The sequence below is a fragment of the Gallinula chloropus genome (assembly GCF_964237585.1).
Source record: "Gallinula chloropus genome assembly, chromosome: 1".
Lineage (NCBI taxonomy): Eukaryota > Metazoa > Chordata > Aves > Gruiformes > Rallidae > Gallinula > Gallinula chloropus.
Window position 1 is genome coordinate 184,458,797 of NC_140085.1, and position 17,518 is coordinate 184,476,314.

At 37.7% G+C, this 17,518-nt stretch overlaps 1 protein-coding gene across 1 annotated transcript in view; it reads left to right on the plus strand.

The window, feature by feature from the left end:
* The window catches only part of RNASEH2B (ribonuclease H2 subunit B), a 39,713-nt gene extending 22,664 nt beyond the window's left edge, over positions 1 to 17,049 (plus strand). The window contains exons 6-11 of the mRNA XM_084279735.1: positions 4,643 to 4,707; positions 5,581 to 5,686; positions 8,696 to 8,774; positions 9,676 to 9,718; positions 14,293 to 14,373; positions 16,297 to 17,049. Of these exons, the coding sequence (XP_084135861.1) occupies positions 4,643 to 4,707; positions 5,581 to 5,686; positions 8,696 to 8,774; positions 9,676 to 9,718; positions 14,293 to 14,373; positions 16,297 to 16,404 (482 nt within the window). The 3' untranslated portion in view covers positions 16,405 to 17,049. The remainder of the gene's footprint in view (positions 1 to 4,642; positions 4,708 to 5,580; positions 5,687 to 8,695; positions 8,775 to 9,675; positions 9,719 to 14,292; positions 14,374 to 16,296) is intronic.
* Positions 17,050 to 17,518: the final 469 nt, after the last annotated feature.

Below are 17,518 nucleotides of genomic sequence, written 5' to 3' on the forward strand. Positions count from 1 at the left end.
AAATTCTTGACTGGGATGCATAGATGAGAGAGTAACCTAAATGGGAAAACATAGCAAAGTATCCATTCTGTACCCAGTGACCTCAGCCTTTGCCTGGAATTCCCTTTGGGGTTTTTTTTTTTATTTTATTTGAGGACAATATATGCTTTCTAAGGAAGAGCATTACATAATTTTCACAGCTTGGCAGACCTGCAAAAGATGCAAGACCTCAGTTTTCATATTCAGACCTTTAAAGATCATCTTCCTTAACCTTGCTGATTTCCTGACAGTGAATGGGCATTTATCTACACACAGATGGATATCTATAGGAGGAAGTACAGGAGTCTGAGAACACAGAATCTACCACTAAGTGCAAAACAACTAAGCTGGCAGACCCTTGTGCATGTAGAGTCTCCTTCAAGGAGTTGAGGTACACAGATTAAAAGTCAGAAGTATTAGAAATTTGCTTTCACAAAGCACTCTGCTCTTGTCATTAATATGTGTGAGAAGAAATATTTAGGTGAACTAAGGATAATTGGGAAGTAGCAAAGGAAATGTGATGGAAGAATGAAAACACTGCTATAGAAATAAAACAGCAGACCTCTTCATTGCTGCATCAATGAGAGGAGGTGTGTGAGTTTTTCCTGAAAAATCTGTATGTACAAGTTTAAGTATTTTCTGTATGATATGATGCATATGCAGTAATGTAGGGCAGTTGCTTTCCCCAAAAAAATCAATTTGAACTTTAGAGCAGGATATGTTTCCATTGAAAATGATCGCTCTGACAAGAGAGCAGGAAATCTGGGCAGAAGAACTGTTGCTACATTCTTGCTGGGACTGGGGCAGTTGGAATTATGTGGCGTTGAGTTACTTTTGGGTTTCCAAAGAACCTTCAGAAAGCATTCAGTTTCATTCAGCATCATTGGGAACAGGCATCCATTTTCTCTGGGAGAGTTCTGACTTTTGAGAATGCTTAAGACAGGCTCATCTGAACCGCAAAATCACTTTTGCCCTTCCCGTGAAGTGATAAATGCTTCCAGTAAAAACTGTTATTAAGCTTTTAGGAAATTTCTGTCCCTGCATGTTAACATTGAGTGGGGAGGTAGGGATGAGAGAAGGGGTACTAAACTACTATGCACGTATCTGGCATGGTGAAAAATCATGGCAGATCCTCTTGTCTGTCCTATGAAGAAATCTGTATAGGAATGTAGGACAAGGTCTGGATTATTTTTCTGAAGGAGTACTTTCTTCGAACAACAGTGCTGCTTTTGGGCAATATTTATGTTCTCTTCTTAATAACAAACTGAAAGAGAAAACCCAAACAAAACCTTCACATTTACTATAGACAATGTCTAATATCTTGGTCTAACCTCTGTATCCATTTTGAAATTGTATTTTCAGTTGTTACATATCAGAGCATCCTCTGATAAACTATGCTCTGGTAGACAGCAGGGAAGATGCTTTACTGCTTGGGTTTTTTGCACTGCAGTTTTTAATAATGTGCTACCTACAGCTATGTCTGTGTCATTTTGCCATCAAATATGAGCTTATAAGAAGCTATGTTACTTTCCTGGTTTCTGTTTTGAAATTAAGGTAAAAATTGCTTTTGCCATTAAAGCTGTACACACATGCATACACCACCTGTATGTGGTGTTCTCAGATGTCATTAGGCATTACCTGCTGCTGCTTTTCTTGTTCAGGTTTGGGTTTGGTAGAAGGTATCAGTGGGACTTGTCCTTTGGAATTCTTCCTTTTTCTAGAACGCCAGGCATATTGTTACACAACAAACACATTGGCGCTTGCTTGCCTGTAATGCACAGATCACCTTTTCTGTTCAGTCCACTCCTATGTGTTTCATATTCCTATGCCTTTTACTGCCTGTAAAACATACCAGTATTATGACTAGCTCTAAGACCTGTTGTCCACTTTGTAGCCTTTCTCATTTCAGGAGTAGGGCTTTAGGGCAAGAAGCATCTGTTGTATTGAGTCTTCTGCAGGTCTGATCTGTTTGGCAGAACCTAGCAACATAATTATTTCACTCTTAATTTAATCTTAAGGCATTTAACATCTGTCTAACAAATTCTTACCCTAGAGTGCTCACAGTTTACACTTACTAAATTAGCAGAAAGTCCACCTTCCCTGGCCTCAGTGTTGAAGGACAATGAAAATTCATTTTGCTGGATTAAATTCCCAGTTACCTGCTTTAGTAGTTGGGCAAAGGGTGTGTTAAATCTGGGTGAGGTAGGTTGTTTGCTAATAAATTCAAACATCCCATAGAAAGTACAACAGAGGAGGTTTAAGAAAGGGTTATGAATTCCAGTTCTAGAGTGTTACTCTTTGTTTCATTTTGCGAGGCAAAAACTACGCTGTGATCTTGTCTGATGTGATTAACATGAAGAGCCAAGAAAACTTACCTGATTAGAATAACTAAGTAATATTGCCAGGCTTGTATTCCCAGAAGGTTGGAAAAAAGGGGCCATATGAGTTTCAGAGTTATGGAAAACACTGAGAAAATGGATGTTAAAATGTGCTTTAGGCAGTTTGCTCAACAATACATCAGGGAAACTTCCAAGTCTACATAGCGATTACCCGATCGCTGAACATATTATTTAATTGTAGAACCACTTATATTCCATCTGTATTTCTCAAACCCAATCTTTCCAGATGTCTCAGACCAGTTTTATAGGCACCAGACACATTAGGGAACAAAAGGCTTTCCAATATATACTCATATTATCAAACATAGTCACTAACTCTCACCAATATCAAATGTGCATCACATGCTAAATCCACGTTCCAATATTGAATCCTTTTGTCAGCAGTTTGTGACTTTCATAACTCACTTTAATTCTTCAGAGGTCTCAAATATTGTCATTTTCTAGAGTTTAATAGTCAAAACTGTCAAACACAGAAAATATTTTCAAACAAAGTGATCTCTGAAGGGTTCTGTGTAATTATTTTTCACGTTTTAATGAAAATGGCTTCATAGTTCTACGTTTCCTTTCCCTGACTGAGTCACTCTGAATCATGCTGTTGTGGGGGAGTCTGCCTGGGAATCCGGACTAGAATTACTTTTCAGCATGGGTTGGGGGATGGGGGCCAGAGGATGTCCCTTCCCCGAACTTTCTTAGATAAGAGAGGAATCCACGAATTGTACTCACTGTACTTGGACCCGAACCATGTTGGCTCTTTGAGAAGCAGGTTCAAGTATCCAGAGCGTCTCCCCCATTTTCTGCTTCTTTTCTTTCAGAGTCATTTAAAGGCTTCTAAGTCCTGAAGGCTGCAGCCAGCAATGTCACAGCTAATTACTTTACCTGCAACTCATCAGCTAGCTTCATGAAGCAAAGTGTATATTAGTGGTTTTTTCCTTTTTGCTCTGAAGATTTTTTTACATTTTACTCTTCCACAACTGTTGAGAGAGATTTAAAGTTTGTCTTGTAAACAGCTTTTCTCTGCCTCTCCATACCCCCTACTATGCATACATAAAGAGCACATAATAGTTAGTTATTTGTATGCAGTTTGAAAGAGCCAAGATAAACCCCAAAGAAGGAAATGCTGAAGGAATCATAAATAATGTGTTGTTGTTTGCAAGGGGAGAAGGAAAATCCATGAACTGAGTGTTGGAATATGATACTGAATGGGTAAATGACATGAAACAGATGTAGGTATTTATGGGAATGGTATACAGGAGATTAAAACTTACTGAAATACCTGTTAAAGGAAAAGAATGAAACAGAGTGGGCTCTAAAATCTCCTGTGAAATCTTATTAGGCATTTAATTACATTTCCAAAATGTAGTTTTCTGTGAATCAATACTGATTTGTTTATACTGAAGTTTCCATGAATTTTTCTGATTTTCCCTCTCCTTTGCTTCAGCATCGTGAACTTGCATATCTCCAGATAACTGACCACATGTGAATAGCCAATACACTAGTTATCACAGGGGAAATGCTTAATTTGAAATTCTTACATCGTTGAGTTAATTTATGTTGCTCAATAAATTGTAAATAAATTATGTACTTCGTCCCACAAGGAGTATGTTTCACTATTTTGTATTCTGTATATTTTTTGTTACTATATTGAACTACATAAAAGAGGGATTGAAGGAAAACTTTTGCTTTAGTCACCCTGTGAAGTGATAGGAAAAAGGGTGGATGGTTTGTCTTCATTAACCAAGAACCAAGCCTGGATGATAGAATTCAATAAGTAAAGATTTAAGATACTGTGGTTTAACAAAAAAAAAAAAAAAAAAAAAAAGCCAAACCAGAATGTAACAAGCCTGTTGTGAAACCAGGATTTTCTGTTATGGACTATGTAGTTAAAATGACCAATCTGGTGAAACAGGGCAAACTACAAGGGCTTGACAAGAGTCTTTAGTAATTCAGGTGGCCCAAGATTACACATAAATAAATAAAATATGTGTCTTGTTGGACTAGGGCCTAATTAAAGAATTGTCAAGTTGTTCAAACTTGTGCATATCAGCTCAATCTGTTTATTTTACCACATTTCCAATATTTTTCAAACTTATTGCCCTGACATCAAACATGTGCAAGCTACAAATTAACTTTCATGCTGTATCTACAACTTAAAAGATTTTAAATGTATTAGAAGTGCAATCTAAACCAGTCATGACTTACTTTCCCATACTTGATTTTTTTCTCAGAGATTGGCAGTCAGAAATTCCACAGATACAGCCAAGAGAAGACACTGAAGTGGTTAAAGAAAAAGGTATTGTGTTTCCCTTCTGCTTTCAAAATTGTTTTATGTTTAAAATGGAAATGTTGATTAGCTTATTCATATCTGCATTTGAACCATGTGCTGTGCCTCAGTTCAAGATATGTGTCCAGTCCAAGAAGGGCAGACATCACAGTGAAGTTGAAGTTGGTAATGTGATGAGGTATTAGAGAAATGGCAAGTTTGGTATATTTCTTGTTCTGATGGGGCTGGCATGAAAGGGGTTCATGGAGCATGGGGAAGCAGAAGAAGAACCTGAAGTTCAGTTTATTGCTGTGTTCTGTAGGCTTTGCATAAGGTGCATAATTCACAGGTGAGCTAATTAGTCAAAGCAGGCACAAGATCTGGTCTCATTTCTACAATGACAAGGCATGGGGATATCGATTTTGCAGTAAATACTTGATTATTGACGTTTGAACAGATACCTGTCTGTGTTGGTAGTTTAAATAGCTGCTTCTTCCAGTTATCACTGTTAGATCCAGTATAGCAGTGCCCTGTAAAGTCCTTCATCTTTGATTTCCATCAGGACTGCCTTTGCAATCGAGCTGAGTTCAGGCATTCTCTGTTCTCTGAGCAGGTGTATTTCTCACCTGTATAATCATGGCTGTTGGATCTGAGCAGCTCAGCTTATCTTAGGGTGCTGCAAAACTGGTGCCCTGTTGCCAAGGCAACATGTTCAAAGACATGCTAGTTTCTTTGGGCTTTTTGAGCTCATATGCTAGTCATTACAAATGTATATTAAATTTCACCACAGTCCATAACTTGAGTGTTTTATATGCTTGAAACAAAATTACAAGAGCTTTGTCACTGCATTAACATGTGCATAACAACACTGATACAGACATTTCATTCTGTGGTTTTCTGTAGGTCAATCAAACAGTGAAAGCACTTGAAAGCAGCAATATATCTGTAGGTGAAAGGGTACTGGCAGCTACATTTATCAGCAGTAAGCTGATCACAGATACCAAAGAAGGTAAGAAAACATTTTAGTTAATTTCATTTTTGTGAATTCATTTATGGGGAGATAAAACACAATTGGAATCTAAAATGTATTGAAATTGGCCTTTGCAGTGAATCTATTCCTTGTACAGAAAGTTCCATATATGTTGTGACTGTCTGCCTTGACTTTTCTGAGTTCTTTGGTATCTTGCAGTTATAGAATCATAGAATGCTTTGGGTTGGAAGGGACCTCAAAGATCACCTAGTTCCAACCCCCTGCCATTAGGTCTCAGCTGGTGTCTTTTAGCTTCTCCTTAGTTCAAGTAAAAAGTAAGGAAAAAGTATTTTTCTCAGTGATATATGTGTTGAAATGCTTTGCTGAACTAAGACTGCCTTGGACAATAGCACACATGCTTATAATATATATGTGACTATCTACTCAATAAACGTCTCTGTATTAGAACAGACTTTTAAAAAATTATTTTTATTAGCATGCAAATTCTTCATAGAATTCCCTAAAAAAGGGAATGGATCTTAGGAAGCCATAGTCACGAAGTAAAAGTTCTGGTTCCAAGCATTACTTTATGTGACTAATGTATAGAATATATAAGTATATGCTTATTAAGAGCAAAAACTTAACATGTGTATTAAAGTCCCCTGAAATTGAAAATCCTGGTATCACAAAGCCTGGAATGATCCTTTTTGTTTCTAGTCAGTTCCTAGGGAGGGAAATGTCCTGAGTACTGGGATGAGTAGTTGTGTAGAGAAACCTGAAAGTGGACTCAGAATGAATTATTGGAATGTTAATGAAAATTAAGAAAAGTATAACAACACGAACAAAAGCAAATTGTTTCTTACTACAAAGAAATCTAGAAGTCTGTATGCTGTTGAAAAATAAGGAGAAACAAAGCAACTTGCTGACTGAGTGGAAAATGAGTTACCAAGTAATGATATCAAAGGAAACAACATAAATGAGATTTAAGAGGCAACTAGACAGTTTTATAGAACAGGGATGCTAATATATGGTTTATAAAAAGAGGCAAAGCTGCAAAACTTGTAAGTGACTTTAACTTTATAGTAGCTTTTCATCTTTTCTCCACCCCTGTTTTTTTAAAGAAAAGGAAAACTGTCCTGACAGCAACGATCTTGGCTATGCTTAAAATCCTTTATCTCTGAAATTTGTAATTAAATAGCTCATCTGCTGTGGTTTTTTTCCACCTTGTTCCTTGGTTACTGTAATGTGGATATAATAGTCTTTTTAAAAGACTGTTTTAATTTAAAAGAGCAACATTGAAATAGGGAATACTGAGGGTTAAAAGTAGGTGAGTTTTGCAGGCAGTCCTACTGTATGTACCAAGGTGAATGACAGGAAGTCAAATGGACCTTACTCAACACTTATTTTTAATAAGCCTAATTTTCTTGTCTGATCCTTTCACTGTCGTGACAGTGCAATTTATTTCTGTAGGGAATTGCTTTCATAGGGATATTATGAAGTTTCAGTACCTTATAAATATATGGGTACGTGTACTTAGCATCTACAGATCTAGGGCACCAATCTGGGAGCATATAATGAGTGCAAATGGGGAAGGAAGGCAAGTTTACCAGGAGACCTGAATATTTCGTTTGGAAGACAAAGGAAGGTGTGTAAGTATTCCTGCTGTTTGATAAGAGGTTAATACTAAAGAAAGGCTAGGGTGAAAACACTGAGTCCCTGAAAAGGTGGTAGTATTTTAAAACTGGTAAAGGAAGTCAGTGAAGATTGCTTCAAGGCAGAAATGCAGAGAAATGGATTTTGTGTTTAGTACAAAGTAATAGTAGTTGAGTTGGCCTCACCATTCAGTGTCATAATGCAACGAGTGAAATGATGGGAGTATTTTTCTTAAGCGATAAATTGGACATACTAAGTACTGAGGTGGAATTGTCTTGGACGGGAATTGTTTCTTGTTCTCTGCCAACCCTGAAGTGGGTTTAGGGAGTTGACAATACTTGAGGAATCTAGGCTGTGGAGGAAGGACAAGTGCAGATAGGAGATATTATGATGTCCATTTGCTGATGCTTTCTGCTTCGGTGCCAGTTTGCGTTGGGCTTTTTAGAGTAAAAAAAAAAAAAAAAGAAAAGAGGAAACTCTGGCATAGAAGAAATAGCAGTTTACCACCCTAGGGCCTGTTCACCCTCAGTGTGGAGGTATATGAACAGATAGGGTTGGCCAGTTGCAGATAGAATTCAGAGGCAAGATTTTAGCCTAACGTCTGTCTTGCAAATACTTCCTGTGCAGTATTACTCCCTAGCAGCCCCAACAACAGCAAGTTTAAAAGATCCAGCCCATGATCAGTAAGTGCTTGTGTAGAACGTGACCGGAAAAGATCTGTTTTAGGACTTCATGTTATAAAAGGGTCACATTTTTTTCCAAGTCTCTCAGAAAAACATTTATAGCAGGAGTGCCCTGTACTGAAAACAGCTTCTAGTAGTTCATATTTCCACAGATAATTATCCCGTCTTGCCAGTGATGTTTAGATAGGCCTTGGCATTTTCTGTAAAGTACTGAAATTAAGTACAAGACTTTGAAATAGACTCATTGTCTCATCTAATTGTTTTCAGTTGAAGCCAGAAAATGTACTTTAGTACTGAAGCCCTTGCCAAATAATTGTAAGATCCAGATGCTTTAAAATTAATGATTGCGTGTTCTGTTGAGTCAGCTTTTTACTTTTGCAGGTTTTTAAAATTTAATTTCTTTGGAAAAATCCATGATATCTAGTATTCTCAGAAAGTGAACAGCTTTTGTAAAGTACATACAGCAGATATTAATAACATGTGCTGACAAAGTGAGTGTAGTAAGTCTTTTCTTTTTAAATAAACCTACAAGTGTCATATAACATAAACTACTCAACACAGAGAATCATCACAGTGTATCCATTAGACGTTTCTTACTATTAATTCAACCTTATGATTTATTATAGCACATGCAACATGGCTAAGGCAACGTGACTATATAATGTGAATGTTCTTTTTCTTCTCCTTCCCACTCCCTGCCCTGTTCCTGAAGACTATGTACGGTATGCCCATGGGTTAATATCAGAATATATTCCTGAAGATCTGAGTAAGGAGTTGTTAAAATACTTAGGGTAAGTGTTGTTCCAGCTAGCTGATAGTTTTATATGGCATCTGTTAATATCCTTTTGGGTTTTTGTGTTGAATACTGAGATTTGTTCATCATGGTTGCAGTGAACGACACAATGAGATTATATTTGCTACACTTTAAATATGATTTTTTTTCAAATGTAGATTATGCTTTTCTGTTGTTCCTGTGACACTAAGGAACGTGGTCTGGATGAGAGTCCCATATGTCTGTTATCACAGTTGCCTCGTGGAACCCTGAGTAACTTACCCCATTTTAAAGCAGGGCAGGGAAGGATATCCAAAGTGTTAAAGCAATTTATACAGAGTTGTCACGAACAGCAGAGCCAGGAGTTGAATGATCATGTCCAGTCTTCTTTCCTTTTCCCTACTCAGTGCTCCTAGGGTTTGATTTCACATATCTAACATGTGTTAGTTTAATCTAAAAGGTGAGCCAGCATCCTCATGCTGGTGTTCCTGGCCAGCAGCAGACTTTCCTTGGAGCATCACTGGGAGCCTGCACCTGCATCTCAGTCCAGTCCTGTTCAAGGGGTTCTTTATGGCTACCTATGCAAAAGTGTGCAATTTGCATCTTCAAGTCCCATAGATTAAGTTTCCTTGAAGAAATATTGTGTGCTCTATAATACCGTCTTACTAATAGCCAAAGTTTTCAGAAGTAAGATGGAGTTCTCCTGTTTTGGTTGCTAGATCTAAGCACTTCTTTAAAAAAGCCCATGTTTCTGGTGATCTAAGTAAGAAATACGGAGTCCATGAGGTGCTCTTTTTACAAACGCGTGCCATGTGTGAGCAGCTGATAACCAAAGCAGCCTTTGTGGGGAAGGAATTATAAGCTTTAGGTTGTGCAATTCAGCTGTCTTAATTTATAACTTAAAATCTTTTGTTCTGCAGACTCCCAGAACTTAAAAGCCTAGCACAAGAGCCACCATTGAAGGTAGGAGAACATTAAAATATTGATAGATACATTGTCTTGTAAGCTAATTTCTCTGAATAAAACTAGAGTAGGCCATGCACTTGTGAAAAGCCAGTCAGGAATAATGCAAGACGTTTCCCATAAACTTAATATATTTTAATAAGTAATTTTTTATTTTGTTTTCCTATTTAAAAAGGGGGAGGGAAACAGGCATATTTTAGGTTTTGGTCAAAAGTCTTTTCATACGTGTTTTGCTTATTTAGTTTTATTGATGTTGATGGGACAAAATGACCTCATAGGTTTTCTTTTATATGTAATTTATGAGGACCCTGAAAGGGACCTCCTGGGTCATGGATTCCCAGACAACCATGTTGGATAATCCCTCATACACTGACCATTCTTCACTGTAAGTCTCATTAGGACTTTTTATTTCCATTACTTCTCTTGGAAGACTGTTCTATAACCTCATTCCTCTGATGCTCAGAAACCTTCCTGTAAATTCCACCTTGAATTTATTCATGGCCAATTTACTCCCCTGCGCTTTTGTGCTAACGTTATCTTCTTTTTTTTTTAAATTGAAATGGCTCTTTTCCTTCCCTAACATTAGTTCTTTCAATGTGTAAAGGGAAAACATATATCCTTTCTGTTTTCCTTTCTGGGAAGTCAAACTTGATTGTGTAAGATGGATTCTCCATCATTGCAGGAACATTTCTTTACACCTTTTCCAAGATAAATTCAATTGTTTCAAAGCAGGTGACTAGAATCGTATGTAATTATTCATGATAAAACCTTCATCAGTGTAATACGATGGCATTCTTCCCTTCTTGTCTTAACTGGAAGTGCTTTATCTCATTACATCTTAGAATCCCATTTGCCTCTATTACTGTGTGATGTACCAGATAGCTCACAGTCATGCTGTGAACAGTTGAGAGAACACAGTTGGGTTTTTTTCTCCACCGCAATTTTTAGTTGATCAGCATTCAGATTTATGAGAAATTCATGCAGTTAGCTGCTGTGTACATGACCTTGTACTTCTGTACATTTCTTCCTTTTTAATATTTCCAGTCTTGAATGTTCTCTGGCTTTTCTTTCGCAGTGTTTAAAGCTCTTTAGGTATTCATAATGCTACTCAGTGGTGTACATTCAGCAAATGTTATCATGCTGTTATCTTTAATGAGCACCTAATAAACATTTTGAATAGATATTGTTCATGGCACTCCACTAGTAATCTCCATCCATTTCTGCATTATTTACCTTTGTTTCCCTTTTACCCAGGTTCTTACTTACCTTAAAATTCTTATGCAATCTTTGTTCCGTAATTTCAGTTGCTTTAAGTGGCATCATGTCAAGTCCTCTGGCAATCCTTCACATTTTCTTGTGGCAGGAAATATGTTATATATGAGGAAAAAAAAGTTGGTAGGCATCACCTTTGTTTAGTTTTCATTTACTCTGTATTTTTAATTATTCTTCCCTCCTTCACGTCTTCTCCTCCCTCCATTCTGCTGAGGCCTACTATCACTTTTTCCTTACATATAGATGTGTGTTTGGCTATTCTGCAGCAGTATGGTCCCTACCTGACAGAATAGTTGCCAGGTTTGCCTCTGGACTTACAATGTCTGAGGCAGTCTCCCAACAGTGTCAGCATACTGAGCTTTACCTCTATCTTGAGTAGAGGAATTTCTATTCTCTTTTCTGCCCCTGTGTTTAATCTCTTCATCTTTATTGAAAACAATTTACTGAGGCAAAGTATTTATTCTATTGTCGAGCTACACATAGATTAGCTTTAATATCTATCCAGTCCTTACTGTCTAGCAGCTTCACTTTTTCTTATTTGATTCCCTTTTTCCCTCTATGCCTAAACAACCTTCTACTATTTGTTTTAATTTCCTTTCCAAGGTCTAACTCAGCTTGACTTTTTGGCAGTTCTCACTTTATCCCAGTATTACCTGACCCCTAAACCAATTTTTTTTGCAGTTTCGTTTTTTTCCCCATTCACTGTAGAATACTGCTTACTCCTAGTATTTATTTTTGGGGTGGGGCAGGGGGGAGAATATGTGTGCATCTGTATGAAGAAGGAGGAGCATTTAGATGATTCAGTCTGAGAAGCTCTCTACATCAATATTTTTCACATTGTTTGAAGTAGAAGATCTCAAATCACTTCTTGACTCCTCACACATCACATCCCTTTGCTCTGGCTTAGAGAAGAGTGGCATTTGTTCTGCAGAGTTTGCCCCTCTAGAATCAAGAGCCCCACTTTTGATTATCCTTTCTGTTTCATTTAAAATGAGGTACTCTATGTCTACTGAAACCAGATTACTTACTACACAGACCTTTCCTGCAAGTTCCTGTTGCTTACCGAAACAAAGTCTAAAATAACCTCATTTCTGGCTGGTTCAGTGACTGTTCTGTTAAGCAGTATGTCAGCTAGCACATGCAGGAATAATTGGGCCCTACTGTTATTAATAACATTTGTTCTCCAATGTATATCCATGGATATAAGTTATTTCCATGTGGTTGGACAGTTGTTCTGGCTACACAGTTACTTGGCCCTTTGATTCAGTTAAGAATTATCTTTATGCATTGTAAGAAGTATTAAATACACATTAGGAGCCAACTGATATTCATTAGCCATATAAGCATGCTACAACTTTATTAAACTACATGTGATGTACATTACGTACTATGTACGAATAGATTTTTATACCATTGGGATAGTTCTGAGAATCTATTTTTAAAAATACTTTTATTTCAGCAGTTTGGTTACAGAGGAAATGAGGCTTAGAACTGTTCAGTTCTTGGGCAGTGAAATCTTGCTGAGGATCTGATTAATTTCCAGAGCACTGACCAGGGTTTGTATGATGCTTCTGTGTTTAAGTCTTAGCAACTTCAGAGATTGAAACACTTCTTTATTTCACAGTCTCAGTGGTGCTAGGCAGGTTTCTGTACTCTGGAACCTATAGTCTCCCTCAGACCATTTTTATTCACTTGCATTGACACTTTTCTTCATGAGGGCAAGGTGTATTGACAGACACAGTACAGAATTATTGCAAATAAAGAAGGGTATAACATGTATTTCCTCTAATGATGTTGAAACAAATTCTGAAGGGAGGAGAGATTGGAAACTTAAGTGGTTAACAGAAAAGCTATGACAGATTCTCTCTGTTGTAACACAAGAGTAAGCCAGGTACAGTCTGTATTCTGTGATTTAATGATTAAATCAAAATTACGTATTCTTTGTATTAATTGTAAGCTATTGATCGTGTGTTGTAATCATCACACTATGCAGTTTGTCAGCATAAGGGAGTTTGGCCATTGGCAGGTGATGACAGACATCTAGAAGAGTATGTAGGCCTTGCTGCAACTAAACAGCAAATGTTTTGCTGAAATGCAAACATTTTGTTGTAAGTTTTTAAAACTTACCAGATTCCAAAAAGAGGATAATAGTAATTATTCATTAGGTTGTCACTTGAAAATGTAATCACAGCACTGTAAACAGCCTCCTAGAGAGGCTGATCCAGATCCCATTGAAATCAAAAGAAAAAGCTGCTGTTGGATCTGGTTCTAAGAGCTGAGAAATCTAAGCTGCAGACCTGGCTTCTGTGCCAGAGAAAGGGAGGGGGAAAAGAGAGAGAGAGAGAGATCACAAGCACCATAAACAAAATGAATAAAACAGGATCTTAAAATGTATGGTACCATCCAAGTTGCTTGCAAAATCACTCTGTTTGGCACAAAACCTAGGAAGGCCGCAGTTTAGATTTCACAGGATATTAAGGACAGGGTAGTAATATCAGATATATAATAATAATAAAAATACAGTGTTGTAAAATGCTATATACTTTTTTCCCCCCCTTTTGGAAACATACCAGGAAGTTTTCACCTTTAAACTAAACACATGCTCACAGTTTATGGAAAGAAATATTCATTCTTATGGCCTGATCATGTGAAGTGCCGAGAACCATTCACTTCCATTATTTCTGAAGTTAGAAGGCGCCCAGCACGTGCAGAGTCAAGCTTCTTACTGTACTGTTGGATTCAAGTGGTGAAGCAGTCAGCAGAACTGTGTCAGTGTTTCACTGTTGCCAAGCTGTAGAAACTAATTACTTCTAAAGGTTTTGCACAAACAGATGATAGACTGGACAGTGATCCACTTCTGCTGGCAGATAGCAGTAATGCTGGAGTTGCTGCACAGTTCCATGAGACCATGGGGACCAGAGCCTAGGTTCCCTGGCTGTTAGACAATGTCTTCCAAAGGCTGCTCCGCACAGGTTCTCTAAGCAGACTCTGACACCAAAGTCACGATCATGGAAATAAATGGGATTCAAGTGATTTCTAGAAGTCATTCTTCAAAAGACTAGGAAGAAGAAAATGCTTCCCATAACACTGAATGATCTCTTCTGAACACTGTAGAGATGGTATATATTTATGTGTAAAGAAGACAATTGCAAAGAGAAATCTACTGTTACTGCAGATTCTTCAGTTGATTGTCAGTCCTGTTTTGGTGCTATGGTTACATTATAAATCCAAAGCTTTAAGCTTCCACGTGTGTACATCATAAAAGTGGTTGACAGAGCAACTTCCTCACTCTAACATTTCAGAAAAGGAAATTATCAGATGGCCCTGTGGAAGCAGAAGAAGACTATACTAAGTTTAACAGCAGCAATCCGAAAACCAAGAAGGTAAGCAAGCCTACCATTCGTGCCTATTTGGCTAAAGCATAGATTAATATCCATCACTAGCACAGAGTGCCTGTTTTTCTGCTCCCAATCACATCAAAAAGACAAATACAAAAAAGCAGATGCGTGTAGATATATCTATATATATGTTCAGGATTAATTTGGCTTCGATATTCTTAATGCCCCATTCTGAAGTCTTCTATACTGCTACTGTTCGACTGTATTTCAACTGTGAACATTCCAGTGCTAAGGTGCTCAGCTAAAGTTTGCAAAGCTCTTTGAGATCTTTAGATGAGAAATCCTATGGCTTAATGATAGCAACTGTTAAACTTTTGTTACTTGAAAAAGAAGCAAAGATGGCAGCACTCACGTAAATTCCAAAGGATTCTAAGATGGGCTTTATTCTTACCTAGAAATATTGCTTGTGCACTTACTTATGTCAACTTAATGAAGTTAAATAAACACAGAGCTTGCTGATTGCCAGCTCCAACACAAGTTTGGAGGCCAATTCAAATCTGATTCCAGTGGTGCCTGCCACTGTACTATTCCTGGGAGAAAACAGAGATGTGAAATGAAATAGATTCTGTCTCTGTGTGCCAAAGATGTGAGGCTTGCACTGGCTTATTCCTCTGAATATTGAAAGAAAATGAATCCTTCTACAGTCCATTGGGAACCAGAAAGGCCCTCTGTGCTGGTCTTGTGACCTTCAGACTAATGCTGACTACTCTTTATCCCTTTGCAAAGAGAAGCAGCTGATGACAGACGCATTCCTTACTTCCTCCCCGCTCCCCAACCCACAGAATTTTTTGTATTCAGGGCACATGCCAGTTTTGAAGTAAGAAGAGGATTGCCCCTCTAAGTGAAAAATACCGTTTAAAATACACGTTTCCCCCTTTCCCCTATTATGTGCCTTAATCTTTTGAACTGACCATAAAGATAGAAGTAGACTGAGGAATGATAATTCATTTTAACATTAAATGTGATTTACTCCTGAAATAATGAAGCACATTGTTGAGAGAATCTGGGAAAGAGAAGATATCTCTTGAACTCTGTTACTGTATGCTACTCTTTTTTAAAATACTTTGGCAGTGGTTTTGTTTGTATAGTAACACAGACGATCACACTGTTGTTGAGTATCTCCATCCTATCCATAAGCTTCTAGCTGATCCCAAGTATTGTAATTGTGAAGCCCTGCAGACTGAAGAGTATCATAAAGAAAGGTTAATGCAAAGTTTTCTTTATAGGGAAAACAGCTAAAGATTTAAAATATAACATCTTAAAATGTAAAAAAGTAAGGAGGTCAGCTCTATAAAATATGGCTTGTAAAATGTGTTTTAGGTGTAAAGGTCTGAGAAGTTTTCCCAGTGGCCTCGAAGTGCTTTGCAAATTCTAGTTACCTTCTTCAGTCTGAGTTCTTCTGTCTCTTTTCCCTTTATTTCACTGTGCATAGAGTCTTTGATAATAAATCAGTGTGAATTATTCATCATCTGTAATGCAAGGCTGTAATTCAGCCTGCTGACAGCATAATCATGAGATTTGAGTCGGAGGGTACAGTATGCATCTGTTACATTGCATGCATTATTCCTCTTAATGTACACTCAGGGATTATCCCAAAGTAAACGTTTGGGTTGGGATACCTCATTCTGCAGAAAGGAAAGATATTTCACCTCCTTGTCCTTGTAATCAATTATCTGTCTTTGTCTGCGGTAATTTGTGACAAGTGTTTTTCTGTTTGAATAATCTCAAATTTGTTTAGTAAGATTTCTATTTTTTCTGCAGTTTAAAGCCTGCATAACATCGTTACTGCTGTACACTCAGAAAGCAATTCAAGTTGTTGCTTGACTTCTGTATTTAGGAGCTTGTAGTTTATACTCCCTTCCTATGGAGATGCTGCTGAACTTTTTCTGTTTATCATTTCACTAACAGGCAAACACCAAGATGTCTGCAGCACAGAAGGCTCTGGCCAAAGTTGATAAGAGTGGAATGAAATCCATTTCTACTTTCTTCAGCTCCAAACCTAAAGCATCAAAATAAAAAACATGTTATTGAAAAAAATTGTATACAGTTGTTATTTTTATGTTAAGCTAGAGATGTATCCTGGGGGTTTTCTGTTAGTATAGTATATGCAGGGCATGTCTGTGTACGTGGTGGAGTGTGATGGAGAGATCTGTGAGCTAGTGTGGGGCAGAGCTGTTAACGCCTCAGTGGGACAAGGCAGTACCACTCAGATACTCCAGCCTGGGTCAGGAAGACAGCCTAGCTGCATTAGCATGCTCCTGTGAGCTGAGAACCAAGGTTTGGTATCCTAATGTAGTATATGCAGCTGGTTCTAGAGCAAGTTCAGCCAAGGCCACCACAGAGTTTCCTCCATCACATTCCATTCTGGGCTGGAAACATGCCTTCCTTTGATGAGTTTTTAAGGATAATTTTTTTTTCATTGATGAGGAGCATTATGTTTTGAGACTTCCTGGAGATTTTTATCCAGTGTAACACCAGGGTAGGATGGCATTGTTAGATTTTTATGCAGACCCATGCTGTTATATGCTTTGCTGTTGGTAGCAATTTATCAAGGCAAAGATTGGATCTATACCGGGATTTTGGTTGTTTTTAACATGCTAGAAACAAATTGCAATAAATGTCAATGCACATGTAATGCAATAAAGTTCTTTGTGTAACAGGCTTGTGCTTGTTGTATGTTTCAAGTGTTGGATTAGGTTTTGGGACATTTCTTAAGGGGTTTTGGTATTTTCCTGTGCATGACTTTTAATCCTTCAAGACTTACATGATAAATCTGTTAACACATAGCAATATAGGGCTCTTTTTATGTTCAGTTCCAGGGTCAAGAGGTCCTTACAAAGATAATCAGGAAAGATTTATTTTAAGTCAAAACCAGAGCTTTTAAAGAAGCCTGCTGGAGATGGACATGCAGTTCAAAAGCTTAAGTATGTGGCTTGGCTGAGGTTTAGTTTTATGAAGTTTTCCACAAGGTAGAACTGTTACTTAAAACACACTAGTCACTCTTGGTTCTGTTTTTTCCTCATTACAGAGAATTCCTGCATATTCAGAGGGATAACTATATTGCAACTTCCCTGGTTCACAGAGTTGATAAAGAGATGGAGTCACAGGGATGGCCTGCATAGGTCTACTC